Genomic DNA, 14048 nt, shown 5'->3' with positions numbered 1-14048 from the left:
AATCTAACACAGTCTAAAGAGATATGCAAGCTTTAGAAAATATTCTGATAAGGCGGAACAGAAAATTACAGTGGGCCCAATACTGAGCCTGAGGTACTCCATAAGTAAAAACATTACTAACTCTAATAAATATTGTTTCAGCTGCATATGGAGGAATTACTCCAGCTGGTCACGACAGTCCTACCAAGTCTTCTCGAAGAACCCTCAGTTATTCTACCATCAAGACTGTCATTGATAGCGTAAGAACATAATTCTAGTACCTTGACATCTATTTCTTGCATGCCTATGGTACTACCCTTCCCAGTAGACCGAGGTAATTCAGTCAAGTTTTAATCACGTGGTGCAAGTACATTTCAAATCGACCACGTGGTGCCAATGTTGTACCACGAGGACAAGTTTTTTACACCACGTGATTAAAACTTGACTGAATAACAGACGCTACGAAGGCGATTGAAAAATCACAACTACCTCGGTCTACTGGGAAGAGTAGTAATGGCGAGCGAGAGTGGACTAGGGTCACTCACTTAACATCACCACAACAACCCCAATTCTAGTTTTCAAGTATTTTTTTCAGGTTTTTTTAGTAACTGTTTTGTATGGTCTTTCCTCTTAGAGCAAGCATTGTCTGCTGGATATAGCACCAGATGAGGTGGAAAGACTCAACTATTCTCAGCTTTATCCCATTGTACTCTTCCTCAAGCCAACAAACAAGAATGTAGTCAAGTAAGTGACGTCACACCACAGGAAGCCCGCGCTTTTATAATCGATTAACTTTGACTCCCCTCAAATTTTAAAATGCAGCTTGTATCACATTAAATGTGGTCATACTTTTGCACGTTGCGCTGTAACTTTCTAAATCTTGTCCTTCTTGCCCGTCTTTCCATTTTTCTGACCGGTCGAACACTCAAGGGTCTTGAAATAACTGATGAGAAAGTGCTGCCTTCGCAATGACATCTACAAATGGTTAGATTTCCGACTTCAAACTATCTATCTCTCATGATCGTAATTTGACTAAAAGAGCGATCTGATATTCACAACTCAGTGTAAAGCGCCTTTGATTACATCTATATAGCAAGGGCCCTATTGATGGTTTTCACGGCGGCCATTTTGGAGGAACTTGACAAAAGAATTGTCAGTGAATTCTCCTGTTATATCATCCAACATGCCCGCCGTGTCTTTTGTTATTTAATTCTCTTGGGAATGGTTGAAAACCATTAATATAAATCATTCATTCATCTGTTTTTTCAGGGAGATGAGAGCTCAACACGGGTCAGGAAAAGAATCGGCCAAACACATCAACAAACTGTATGATAATTCAGTCAAACTTGAGCAGTTCTACTTCAACATGATCTCAGGTAAACACTGTTTGTAATGTTTAGAGGCTCTGCACCATCACGTGTCGGCGCACATAATATTTCTTGGGCCTCCTGTAGTTAAATGGCATAATAGTAAATTCCCTTTGCTCTTGGGAATATTCAATCCTTTCTCACTGTAAAACGGTTGTATTGTTCCTGGCATCTAACATGGCCGCCATCATGTGATCGAAAACTCCAGTTTCGAGTTCTCTTTTGCTCAGCCTTAGTCTCAGTTGTGCGTTAAAATATTCTGCTTTTCAACCAAAACCCGTGGAATCTTAATGAACTTGTCTTGTTCCATAGTACGTACATTCCTTATTTTACAATAACTTACAAATTTCTCGCGCGCTGATTGATTGGTTATTTTTTATCATCAATAAGAAGACAGACAGATAAAGCTGACGTCAACGAGCGCGCGCTCTTTCCGTTGGTTGTTTTGATCGCTAAAAATGAGAAGTTTTTATCGTTTTTGTTATTGTAAAAAACAAATAGGCATCTCGTAGATCCACACTACTTTGGCAATGTGACGACGCAATTTATCGTCAATAAGAGGACAGGCACGTAAAAAACTGATGTCTATTTGTTAACTATACAATGGACCTTAATAAAAGATAATAACACATTTGTACACAATCGAGGCTAAGACTGAGCAGAACTGGGCAAACTCAAACTGGGAGTATTATGGCAGGTTTGCCATCTCTGCTGATGTTGCCATAGTAACCTTTGTGTTGTCATGGTAACTGAATACATTGTTATTTTATTCCTGTAGCTACAATTCCCGCGGGACCTAGTGATGATTGGTATGGCCGCGTCAAGGATGAGATCAAGAAACAACAAGACAGACGAGTTTGGATGTCGGAAGATAAGGTTAGTCTGACCACAGGAATGGACCCCCTTGCTTGTACTGCACAGCTGGCAGGATGTCTTTTTATATAACTTTGCACTTTTCAATAAGAAGCACATCTAAAAAGCAATTTAATTTGCTGGTAGTTGGAACAATATGGGAAACGCCAAGACTTGATTTTTTTTTTTGAAAATGTAACTCTGTGCTTTATAAATTTTCTACGTGTTTGCATTTATAGTTTGAACACGACGAACACGACGTTGAATTCCGCGTCCACAACCGCTACTCGACGGGATACGAGTATGATTCCCATGCCGACTCGCCTACAGCCCGATCAAGTGTGTCCCACCCACCAGAAGAAGAAATCCGTCCAAGTGCAGAACTAGGAGTAGAAAGTACCCCAAGACACTACAATGGACCGGAAGTGGAATACCGGGATGATCGTGGTCGCTATGACGACGATCGTGACCGTAGTCGCTATGACGACGACCGTGATCGTGACCGTAGTCGCTATGACGACGACCGTGATCGTGACCGCAGTCGCTATGACGACGAGCGTGGTCGCTATGACGACAGGCCTGATCGCTATGACGACGACCGAGATCGTAGGCCATACGATGATGACCAGCGGTATGACAGCGACATCGACCGTCCAAGTAAACCTGGCTACAAGCCACATGGGAATATAGTCAAGTGAGTATTTGACAAACACGCTACTACCTTTTGAGTCTTAAATGTGTCGTGGATGCAAGGCTAACTTGAAAACACAAAAGAAATAACACTGTTCTCGATGGATTTTGTAGCATTTCTTTTGTATTTCCATGTTAGCCCTGTATCCAAGATAATTCTAAGAAGGGCCTATCGAAATGGAGAAAATAAATCGGTTCTAGTTTCTTTATTTCTCTGTAAATAAATTCATGTTAATGGTTATTTTGTCAGAGTTCTTCCATCTTCACAAGAACCTGTAGAACTGCGCGCGTCACTCAGAAAAACCCGTCCTCTCTCAGACGATTTCACCAACAACCCACCAGACAGTCAAGATGGCGAGGAGCTGAGACCACGTGACAGCCTGAGAAGGGCTGAGCCCGAGTCGCGCCCTCAAGACGCTGTGAACCCCACAGAACTGGAGCTTAGGTACAAAGCTGAATCCCTGCGTAAGGTGGAGCCGGAGTCTGACCTTTTGAAGAAGTAAGTGACTTAAGCCCTGGCTGTAGAACCAACTGATCTGAGAGACAAGGTTGGCCAATCAGAATCGAGAAAATTCGTAAAACTGAGATTATGTGATTGGCGTGACCTTTGCGTGACGGTGTTCAGGCCGTGTTACGGGTATTTGATTGGATGGAGAGTAAATTCTCGCGCAATCTGTGATTGCACGATAATTGCACGGATTAAGAAAACATCACGGCCACTCAACTAATCAGAAACAAGTATTTTATGTAGATGTGGTATTATAAGCGTAACATCTTCTTTTTCTGTCACAGGTATGACGAGAGAGTCGGAGTAAAAGTATCTGATCTGTGGGCCATCGACAACGAGGTGCAGCGTGAGCGTATCCAACCTCAAGAGGTCAGCAAAGTCGAAAGCAAACCCGATGACCTCGAACGAAAGCTAGAGGAACTCGAACGTGCCATTCCTCCTCCCCAGCCAAAAGAAGAACCAAAAAAAGTCATCCCAGCTCCTTACAGATTTGAGCCCAAGCCTCGTAATGTGGTCGTCGACTACCGCTCGAAGGACCGCCCGGAATCTGTCGTACGTACTTCGTACTACCCGGCGCGCTCATACGCTACAGTCACTCATGTCGAGAGTAAATCCGAGCCTGAGGTGCGCGCGCACGTCATTGACCGTGTCGAGAGTGCGCCTGTTGTGGAGAACGGTTATCGCAGTCTACCACGTGACTACGGAAGAGGCGCCGCTGAACCGGAACGAAAAGAAATCTACCGCGCCGAAGTTACAATCCCAAGGAAGGAAACCAAACCTGAAAGACCAAAATCAGCCTATGGGTACTCCTCACAGGCATATGCCCCCAGGCCCTACGGTAGTGATCGTTCTTCAGAACCTCCACCGCGACCTGCGCAGCCGACGAATTATGATTTCAAGCTCTCCTCTAGACCTCAGCCTGAAATACGACGTGAACCCGAACCACGTCCGGGGACTTATCGATCAGAGTATCGACCAAAGGTTGCGGATTTTGAAGCGCACAGAGATGATTCGCAGGTCATAACAAGGTGAGTATTAGATGGCTTCAATAGAGGGCGTATCTCTTTCCTGAGCTACCTGTATGTGAAGGCTATCAAATTTGCTAATGATGCCTCCTAGTGAACGTGATGGTAGTGGTATTGGTAATGGTGGTGGTAGTGGTAGTGGTAGTGATAGTAATGGTGGGTAGAGGAATGATGTACTGATGGTGAATAGTGGTACTGGTGGTGGGTAGTGGTAGTGGTAGTGGGTTGGTAGTGGTAGTGATGGTTGGTATTGGTAGTAGTAATGCTACTAGTTAATGGTGACGGTGAAGAGGGTGATGGTTTACTGTATATTTTATGTATTTTTCTTCCAGTGACTTCGAGTCCTTGGATGACGACACCCAAGTGGTGGCCACAGCACGAGGTACCTTCACCTCTAAGGGCGGCATCCTCTCTTCACCAGAATCAGGAGTCAGCATCCACATCCCTGAAGGAGCAATCCCTTATGGTATTGAACAAGAAATCTACTTCAAAGTCTGTAAGGATAACAATATTATGCCTCCACTGGACACAGATAAAGGTAAGACTAGGTCATGTGCATTATATTTATTTAGTGGTACATCTATAGAGACTTGAAAACTTGGACTAGAAAACTTGGACTGGAGTTTGAGGATCTATTAGAGGTTTTGCGCCATCCCGTGCCACGCCCATAATACAGCTTGGGCTGCGCGTGATTAAATGGGAGAACAATAAAATCTCTTTGCTCTTGGAAATAGCCCACTTCCGAAACAGGCTTCGCTTGTCACGCACAAAGGATTCAACGTGAGGCTTCGTGCTAAACGCTCAGTGACTCGTTACAGGAGAAAAGAATTAATTTAATTAGCACATAGCCTCGTACTGAAGCCTTTGTACGGGACAAGCGAAGCATATCTCTTTTTCATGTAAAACGTTTGTATTGTTCCTTCCATCTAATATCGCTGTCGTCACGTTATGGTGCTATAGACCTCTTTAGCTTAAAAAAAAAACAGAGCCTTTACAAGGTGCTTTCAAAATAGTAATTAATAATCAATAATAATATCGTGTTTTAGGCGAAACCCTTCTGAGTCCATTGGTCATGTGTGGGCCCCACGGAACGCAATTCCTCAAACCTGTTGAGCTCAGACTACCACACTGTGCGTCTATGACCCCAGATGGTTGGTCATTCGCCCTCAAATCAAGTGAGACACCGACAGGTAGGTGAAACACTTATTTTTTGGGCAGTAGTAGCCTGTGTGATAGATGTATTATTATGGGAAGCATGGGTGGCGTAGCGGTGAGAGCGCTCGCCTCTCACCAATGCAACCCAGGTTTGAGTCCCCACGAGCTCGGTGTCGTATGTGAGTTGAATTGTTTGTTGGTTCTCTCCTGTGCTTCGAGGGTTTTTCTCCGGGTTCTCCTGTTTTTCTCCCTCCGCAAAAATCAACTTCTATATTCCAATTGGAATCCAGTGGAAGAAGAGCCACTCTGTGGAATCCACTATTAACCCCATCATTATTTATTATTATTATGCTCTCTCTTCCTCGCTGGACTCAGTACACAAAGATCAGATTCAGCGACAGAATGTTTTGACCAATAAGGACGTGAGGTGACGGAGGCAGGGGTTTGGAAGTATTTTCAAAAATAATTGGTGTGAGAGGGAGGGGGGAGGGGGGTAGATCTTCTCTCTTTCTTGCTCGCCCCATTACACAAAGATCAGATTTCTTTCGCCTTTGGATTTCAAATTTTCTTTTCTCGAACTTTCTTTACCACGCCTTTTATTCTTGTTATGAAATTGATTATATTATATTATATTATAAAAATGATACCTTTTCCATCTCCACAGGAATGCCAACGCAATGGCAGAACGTCTCTATCCCTGGCCAAGAAAAGAAAGGCGACCCCAACAGCGTATCCGTATTGGTTGATCACTTCTAAATTCTCATTACATACCGCTAATTATCTAACCAAGCAATCTCTACACAGTCACAGGAACCACTCGGACATTTTCGACAGAGTGTGTTACATATGACCTGGTAACTAGTTTCTACAAGACTGTCATGTAGAACATGTCAATCAATCAATCAATCATAGTGTATATTTTTATAATCTCGACGTTCCTAAGACATAGCAACCCCAAGCCAGTGTTTTCTTTATTTTGGCCATTTGTCACGTGACATCCATGGTAAAGTTTACTTGCGAGCAAATTGTGTATCATCTACACTGGTTTGGCTACCTGGGTTGCGTGAACAATAGATTTTTAGACATTTTCAATTTTCCGATCAGATTTTATATAAGTTGAACTAAAACGGAGTGGATGATCCCGTGACCTCGGTTGAGTCCCTAAGAAAAGACATCAGTAACGCTACATGGGTCACGCAATCTTGGTGACTATACTTGCGCTTTCGTTCATAAGGCTTTCCTTAAATCCGACAAAATCGTACGAAGCAAACGAGTACCCCAAAAAAACGTTAAATATTCACACAAAAATTCAGTTAAGGATATAAGTAATGTAATTCTTCGATTGTACGTTACGTCATCGCGGCCATGTTGGTGCCATTTAACAAAAGATTTCTCATTAGCACCCATTGTTAACGGTACCACAATGGCCGCCATGCTTTTGTCTTTTGACTCTCTTGGGAATGCTTGCAATCCATCAATACTTTTGTTCAAGAATAATTTTGTTTTGGAAGCTAGGTACGCCTTTTGCGGCTCTAAGATTTTTTTTTTTTTTTTTTTTTTTTGAATTTTTGCATTTAAACGACACCAATATTTTCATTAGAAAATAAGAAATTTCTTTCTCGATATTTTAGTTTGCAAATTTTCTTTTGATGATCAAGTGAATAATATTTAGGGATACAATATAAAAAAAAGGGCATTGAAGAAAATAGTAAAGGCTTTTTAGTTTAAATTTTTCGCATCAAATTATCAAGTTATGTAGACACAAAGCAGGCACTTTATCCAAAGCACTTATCTTAAAGGAAAATCATATCCATTAACAATGGATTGAATATACACTATAAAGAATGCCTCGTAATCTTATAACACTTAAAAATGCTTGATTTTAATCGTAATCATTAAAAACTAACAATTGTATAAAAGTGATGTGGTGAGTTTTGGCGCCATTTTGTTGGAGCCTCGCTTTGAAGCGCGCGCGCGCGTCTCTGATGACCACGTGACTTGCAAACAAAAGTAGCGGGACTACAGTCTTTTAGCAAACTCTCTGTAATTGCCCTATTTCATAATGACGTCATGGTTTGTTTACATCGGCTAAAGTGATAGAAATTTAGGCTAAATTTAAGCTTAATTCTCTTCTTTGGAGATATTTAGCGTATTATTTAGTTGTTCTTGCCTTCACCAGCTCATAAACCAAATTTCATTGTGATTTAAGATGTGTTGTTGTCATTCCATCCCCCTCCAGCGACCAAGCATTAACGTAATAGTTTGTTTTGATGTGACGTCATTATGAAATGGGACAATTCATTCTTTGTCTTGATTCACCATTTTTCATAAATTGGTTCACTAGTCAAACACAAAGCGCTCAAGCGAGGCGCCAAGGTACTTTCAAAGGATTATTCAAATTTGACCATTGCAACCTCGACTGAATGCTTTGTGTTTGACCAGTGAACCGATGAATGGAAAATGGTGAATACTTGTGCTTATTTTTGCCATTGTCGCTATACTAGGAAATGGTGAAATATTAGGAAGGTCGATTCTAGCGCAAGACAAATCTATATATCAAAATGTCGATGTTAAAGCTGCCGATAGACGATGCAATTTTTTCTCGCGCTGGCAATGGCAAGTTGATTTCGTCTAAATCTTCGTAAACGTTAATATCGCGAGTCTCCGTGTTTTCGGCTCAGAACCTCGCGATAGGAAATATCCAATACGGGATATATTTTCTCTCAACTAGCAGCTAATATGAAACCCCCTATTGGCGGTTCAAAATTGCAATTACTTATAAAAGTCTTCCTTACGTAAAACAACTTTTTTGTACCTTCTAAAGAGGTACCTTGGATAGAGTGCATAACATGTATCTGTGAAAACCTTGTAACAAATTGAGCAAATTTGCACAAATTAGTAAGTTTAGTAGACCTCAGTAGACCGTAGACCTACAAAACTTTCCACTAATTTGTACATGGTTATCTAATATTGTGACGGACATAGGTATGCACTCGACCTAGAAAAACGTACCAAACTACTACCAAAAAATCAAATTCAACTGTAACAATCTTGTTTTGCAATCGAAGTTATTCCCTATATCTACCTAGTCTGAAAATGCCATAGTTCTCATGGAACACAGCTTTGTTCTTATGTGGACGATGTCTGGAATACCTAGGCTACCAAGGACTACAAAAAATATACACTCGATGATCAAGGTCAATGTTTTCATGGAACACAGCTTTGTTCCTGTATGGGCGATGTCTTGATTACCTAGGCTACCAAGGACTACAAAAAATATACACTCGATGATCAAGGTCAATGTTTTCATGGAACACAGCTTTGTTCCTGTATGGACGATGTCTGGAATACCTAGGCTACCAAGGACTACAAAAAATATACACTCGATGATCAAGGTCAATGTTTTCATGGAACACAGCTTTGTTCCTGTATGGGCGATGTCTTGATTACCTAGGCTACCAAGGACTACAAAAAATATACACTCAATGATCAAGGTCAATGTTTTCATGGAACACAACTTTGTTCCTGTATGGACGATGTCTGAAATACCTAGGCTACCAAGGACTACAAAAAATATACTCTCAATGATCGAAGTCGATGTTTTCATGGACAATGTCTGGAATACCTAGGCTATTTTAGCGGGCCCAACTTCTTTCTTTCATATAACATGTTTGCAATACGAGTTAGGTTTTAGTTTCAATAGTGTTAGAAGGCGCAACTCTTCTCTTTCGTACCATGGATGAGGCGAAGGGGTTCGACAACCGCGATTGCCTGGCTGGGCGTCTGCGTTCAGAAAAGACGAAGAAAAACAAGTAGATCCAAGGATTTATCGCTGCGTTGCTGTACGCCATAAATAAGGATACAAAATGAAACGCAGCATATGAACAGGTATCAGTAGGAAATCTAAACACATGAAAAGTGTACAACCAAACGGTGACACCAAGCGGACCCCAGCAAACTGCAAAGACAAAAATCATAAGGACTACCATTATTTGGTTTCGCTTTTGCTTCTGGCTAAGGCTGCGACGCCATTGTGGAAACGATGAGGCAGAGGTCTTCAGTTGTTTACGAACCTTGTACGCCACGAAGGTGTTAAGAATAGTTATCAAGACACAAGGAAAAGCAAAGAAGATACTAAACGTAGCTATAAGATAGGAACGGTGGGTTTCTTGCTTCTCAAAGAAGGGACCATCGCAGTAATACTTATCTCTAATCCGATAAAGTTTATACGTGTGGAAGATGTGAGCGTTGAAGGCGATCACTACGAGCCAGATAAATCCAATAACAACACAAGTGACGATCCTTTCCCCGTGTTGGGTGTGTTTCATCGCGTTATGCTTCGTAATAGAAAAGGTTACCAATATATACTGATACACAGTGATGCAGCACAAACTCAGAATGGAAATCATTGGTGAAATCTCTGTCATGAAGGAACAAATCTTGCATAAGACATCACCAGTGGTCCCTTGAACTTGCCATGCATATGATTGCAGGACCAAGCCATTCAGCTCACGGACCCCGGCAAAAAAAGGGATGAGAAGATCAGACACAGCGATGCTGATGATAAAAGGATCTAGTGTTTTCTGCTGTCTCCCTCTCGCGAAAAGAGCGACAATAGTGGTATTGCCAGCCAATGACAGCGTTATAATAACAACGTAGCCAATAATTTTAAAGACTTCTGCAGCATCGGTATAAATAGAGCAATTTTGGTCGCCTTGTGGGGTTGTCGAGTTGAGAGTTGTCATATTTACCATCGTTGCATTACTTGTCATGTTTTCAAATTCTCCCTTCATTTTAGTGCAAGAAATCTAGACGTTCACAGGCAAAAGAACTCTAACTCCTCGTTTCTCTGCGGCATGTAAACGATACAGCACAATACAGCACAAAAAGTTTTTCTTTGTTTTTTATACAGCACATTTTTTTTTTGTTTTGTTTAAAGGTTATTTCATTCAAGAGTGAAAGACAGTTTGCCAGAGTCACAGATAACCTACTGAGCACCAACTTGAGAGTCGAGTAATCCATGTACTTTTGTTTTGTCGTGACTTGTTTTACCCCCCGCTGATAAGTGCTCTCAGGAAGCAAAGTTTAACGTAAAGCAAAAACGACCCTCGGGGCATTGTACACTGTTTCCCCCCACGGGACACTGTTATACCTAAATGGAACAGTTTACCCTGACTCTCTAAGAACCAAAGGCACAGTGTAAACAAACTGCAAAGTTTCTTAAGACAGTGATAGCTAGTTTTTAATGTAGACGGTGGAATCCGTTTGGAGTAAAACGTTTATGGCATATAGATGTTTTGCGCCATCACGTGACGGCAGCCATGTTAGATGGCAGGAACAATGCTATCGTTTTACATGAGAAAGAATTCAATTCAATTCCCAAGAGCAAAGAGACTAGTTTTATTGTTCTGTCATTTAACCACAGGCAGTCCAAACTGTATTATTGACGCGGCACGATGGTGCAAACTACAGTCCAAGTTTTCGCATTTCGTATTGTGTCGTGGGTGGCCGGCGTGCGCTGCTAACGCGTCGTCTTTCACCACTGTGGTTATAAAGGTTCGGGTCACTGGTTCGATCCCCACGGAAACCATATATGAATTGAGTTTGTCTGATTTGTTTTTCTCTCCCATGCTAATCGAGGACTTTTCCGGGTTCTCCGGTTTCCTCCCTCCGTAAAAATCATCATGTGAGTCTAGTATTGTGTGCATAGGACATTGAATGTAGCGGTAGTGTGTGTGCAAGTGAAAAATGTCTCAAATTAGTGCGAAATCTCTAGAACGACTAGTTACTTAGATATTACTTAAATCTTTATTTCTTTATTTCATGAATAATACGTATAATACGCTGGGAGGCTTAAAGCACGAGAGAAGCAAGCTCCTACACGAAGCCTAGCCGAGCTTTTCGAGTGCTCTACGGATCTCAGAGTTTTAATATCACAACACAGGGACATAAGCAGCCTTAATTTATTACTGGTAAAAAAATCTTTTGGCCATTTTGCGCGAACGAATCTCTAGCTGTCCTACCTCTGATGTAAACACGGTACCACAGTATGCGTAGTAATTGTTTAGTCTCAGTACTGTCTAGGAGCATAATTTCATGTCGTAGTAAATTTTTGAGGTTGGAATGCGGAGTTTGGCTATCTTAAAATTTAATCCAAATGATATGAGGACGATTCTGTATCCAATTTACAGCCTGATTTCTATTGTGTTTTAAACAGGATTGACCTTTCAAATCTTAAATAATCTAAGACAGTTTGCAAATGTGTTTTTAAAACAACTGATAAGACTAGAAGTCTTAGTAGTTTATAATAACAAGCTACCAGACATAAATCGATAACGTTCATAAACAAGTTATTTTCTTAAAAAAATCCAAGATCAAGAGACGATAGCAAGTTGGGAGATTTTTTCTCCCGCTACGGTCTGTTTTTTACTAGGAATGCTTTTCAGCTATGGCGCAATGTTTTCCCATTTCAGACCATGGGTCATTCCCTTGAGTATTGTTTCTTTCTTTACTAGGAATACTTTTCAGCTATGGTGTAATGTTTTCCCATTTCAGACCGTGTGTCATTCCCTTGAGTATCATTTCTTTCTTTACTAGGAATGCTTTTCAGCTATGGTGCAATGCTTTCCCATCCAGTTCGAGTTTTTTTGACGCTATTTCTTTAAATAAAGTCATGATTTTTTATATGATAATAACATAATTGCTTGTTCTGTAAGAATATAATGATAACGATTTATGATTTATATAGCGCCCTTTCTATATGGATATACTCAAAGGCGCTTTACATTGAGTTGTGTGTAAATGACAGATCGGTTTTATGCAATTTACAAGCATGAGAGATGGTTAGTATGAAGTGTAGGCACTGAGGGTGGTCACTGCCAAGGTTTCTTTACGTCCTCAGTGGTTCTTTTACGTCCCTCCTTTGTTGGTTAGTAATGATGAGTGTGGAGAGACGGGACCGCCATTTAAAGTGGTCATCCGAGCCACTTGAAAGTCTAACCATTTGCAGATGTAATTACAAAGGCAGCACTTTCCCCTCAGTTATTTTCAGACGTACTTCAACATGGCGCCTAGAGATAAGACAGCGGAAGCGGAAGCATTTCATTTATCCCTGATACGATGTTTACGTTAAATTGAAGTCATTTTGGAAGAGCTATTGTTTCAGTCGGCCACGTTTCATTTATCTTTCCAATTCTTGCTCAACAACGGAAAACCTACTTGGAAAATTATCAACTATTATCTGAAACACAAGAAGTTATAAAAGCATCAAGTTAACATATCGCTCTCCATTTTCTGTCCTCTTATTGATCACAGATGTCTTCTCAAAACTCAAGTGGAACCATGAGCGCAGCAAGTGGTTTCACTGTAACGTTTTGGACATTTTAAGACGTCATCTATGTGAATAAAAGGAAAGACAATGGAAATCTATGAACGATTTTTTTATTTTTTATTTTTTATTTTTATTTTTTACAATAAAATGAATTCAGAAAAACACAAGGAAAAAGTTTGAAGGAAAAACGGTTTCAAGCACGCTGCCCTGTGCGCTTGAAATGCTATTTTCTACGTAATGCAATAAAATTTGATGTGTATTTGATGTACAAAAATACATCCCAAACATGGATCCCAAACTAAAGATAAAGGGGGGAAGGGTGGGGGGACATTTCTATATATCTAGCTTCGCTTTTCCATTCTTTTGAGTCCAATAGGCCCTTGGCAACGGTCACGTGTCTGTACTGGACTGCAAAATTTTTTTATATTATTCTAAATTGGTGATTCTTTTTAGCTACTTGTAAAGAACTGAATGAAACGATGTGTAACCAGTGTGTTACGAAATGCAGTTTCATTACGATCTCTCGAAACAGGTTGTAGAAAGTTTGTTTGCTCACCAGTATATTTCACCCATGGGAATCAAGATGTTCATTCATTTGCTCTCAGTGAATTAATCAGCACGTGATTCAACTGCAAAGGGCCTATTCTTTTAAAAAACGACTGTCTTTGTATGTAATTCTTTTGGCTTTTCCGAACAACTTGACTTGCTTTTTAACTTTTATTAAGATCAAAACAAATACGTCTATCTTACTGGAAAAATGTAATTCAGCCGGTTTTATTGTGACAATTTGAGAAACAAATAGTAATTGAAAAGTTTAAATTTTGTCTTTCTTTCTCTTGAAAATAAAGCCTCAATTGCCCACAAAATAAGCTTTTTATCGCTTTGTATAAAGAAAATCATGACTTCATTCCAAACTTAATTTTCTACAATACTTCACGTAATTTGTCTCGAATATAATCCTCCAGACACTTCGATATCGTTAGGAAATGTTCATATATTTAATGATTTGTCAAAAATTTTAAATTTAGTCAATTTAGCTGTCGTGTTTTGAGCATTATTTGTCATTGTTGTTGTTATTTCTGCTACCTGTAAGATTACAATGCAATTGCAGGTAAAGTTCATTTATATTAGCATTAAATGCG

General features: G+C 40.4%; 1 protein-coding gene across 6 annotated transcripts in view; it reads left to right on the top strand.

Moving 5' to 3' along the window:
* The window catches only part of LOC116307187 (tight junction protein ZO-1), a 31725-nt gene extending 24230 nt beyond the window's left edge, over positions 1 to 7495 (top strand). For all 6 annotated transcript variants that reach the window (XM_031717766.2, XM_031717689.2, XM_031717610.2 and 3 more), the window contains 10 exons: positions 142 to 239; positions 614 to 723; positions 1249 to 1355; positions 2125 to 2222; positions 2438 to 2892; positions 3139 to 3387; positions 3681 to 4424; positions 4754 to 4959; positions 5468 to 5611; positions 6241 to 7495. In XM_031717766.2, the coding sequence (XP_031573626.2) occupies positions 142 to 239; positions 614 to 723; positions 1249 to 1355; positions 2125 to 2222; positions 2438 to 2892; positions 3139 to 3387; positions 3681 to 4424; positions 4754 to 4959; positions 5468 to 5611; positions 6241 to 6332 (2303 nt within the window). In that variant the 3' untranslated portion in view covers positions 6333 to 7495. The remainder of the gene's footprint in view (positions 1 to 141; positions 240 to 613; positions 724 to 1248; positions 1356 to 2124; positions 2223 to 2437; positions 2893 to 3138; positions 3388 to 3680; positions 4425 to 4753; positions 4960 to 5467; positions 5612 to 6240) is intronic.
* Positions 7496 to 14048: the final 6553 nt, after the last annotated feature.

The sequence above is a fragment of the Actinia tenebrosa genome, unplaced genomic scaffold (assembly GCF_029948245.1).
Source record: "Actinia tenebrosa isolate PJP-AT-01 unplaced genomic scaffold, QUT_ActTen_1.0 PGA_scaffold0__85_contigs__length_37466705, whole genome shotgun sequence".
Lineage (NCBI taxonomy): Eukaryota > Metazoa > Cnidaria > Anthozoa > Actiniaria > Actiniidae > Actinia > Actinia tenebrosa.
The sequence above is the reverse complement of the archived record's forward strand: the minus strand, read 5'-3'. Positions and strand labels throughout refer to the sequence as shown.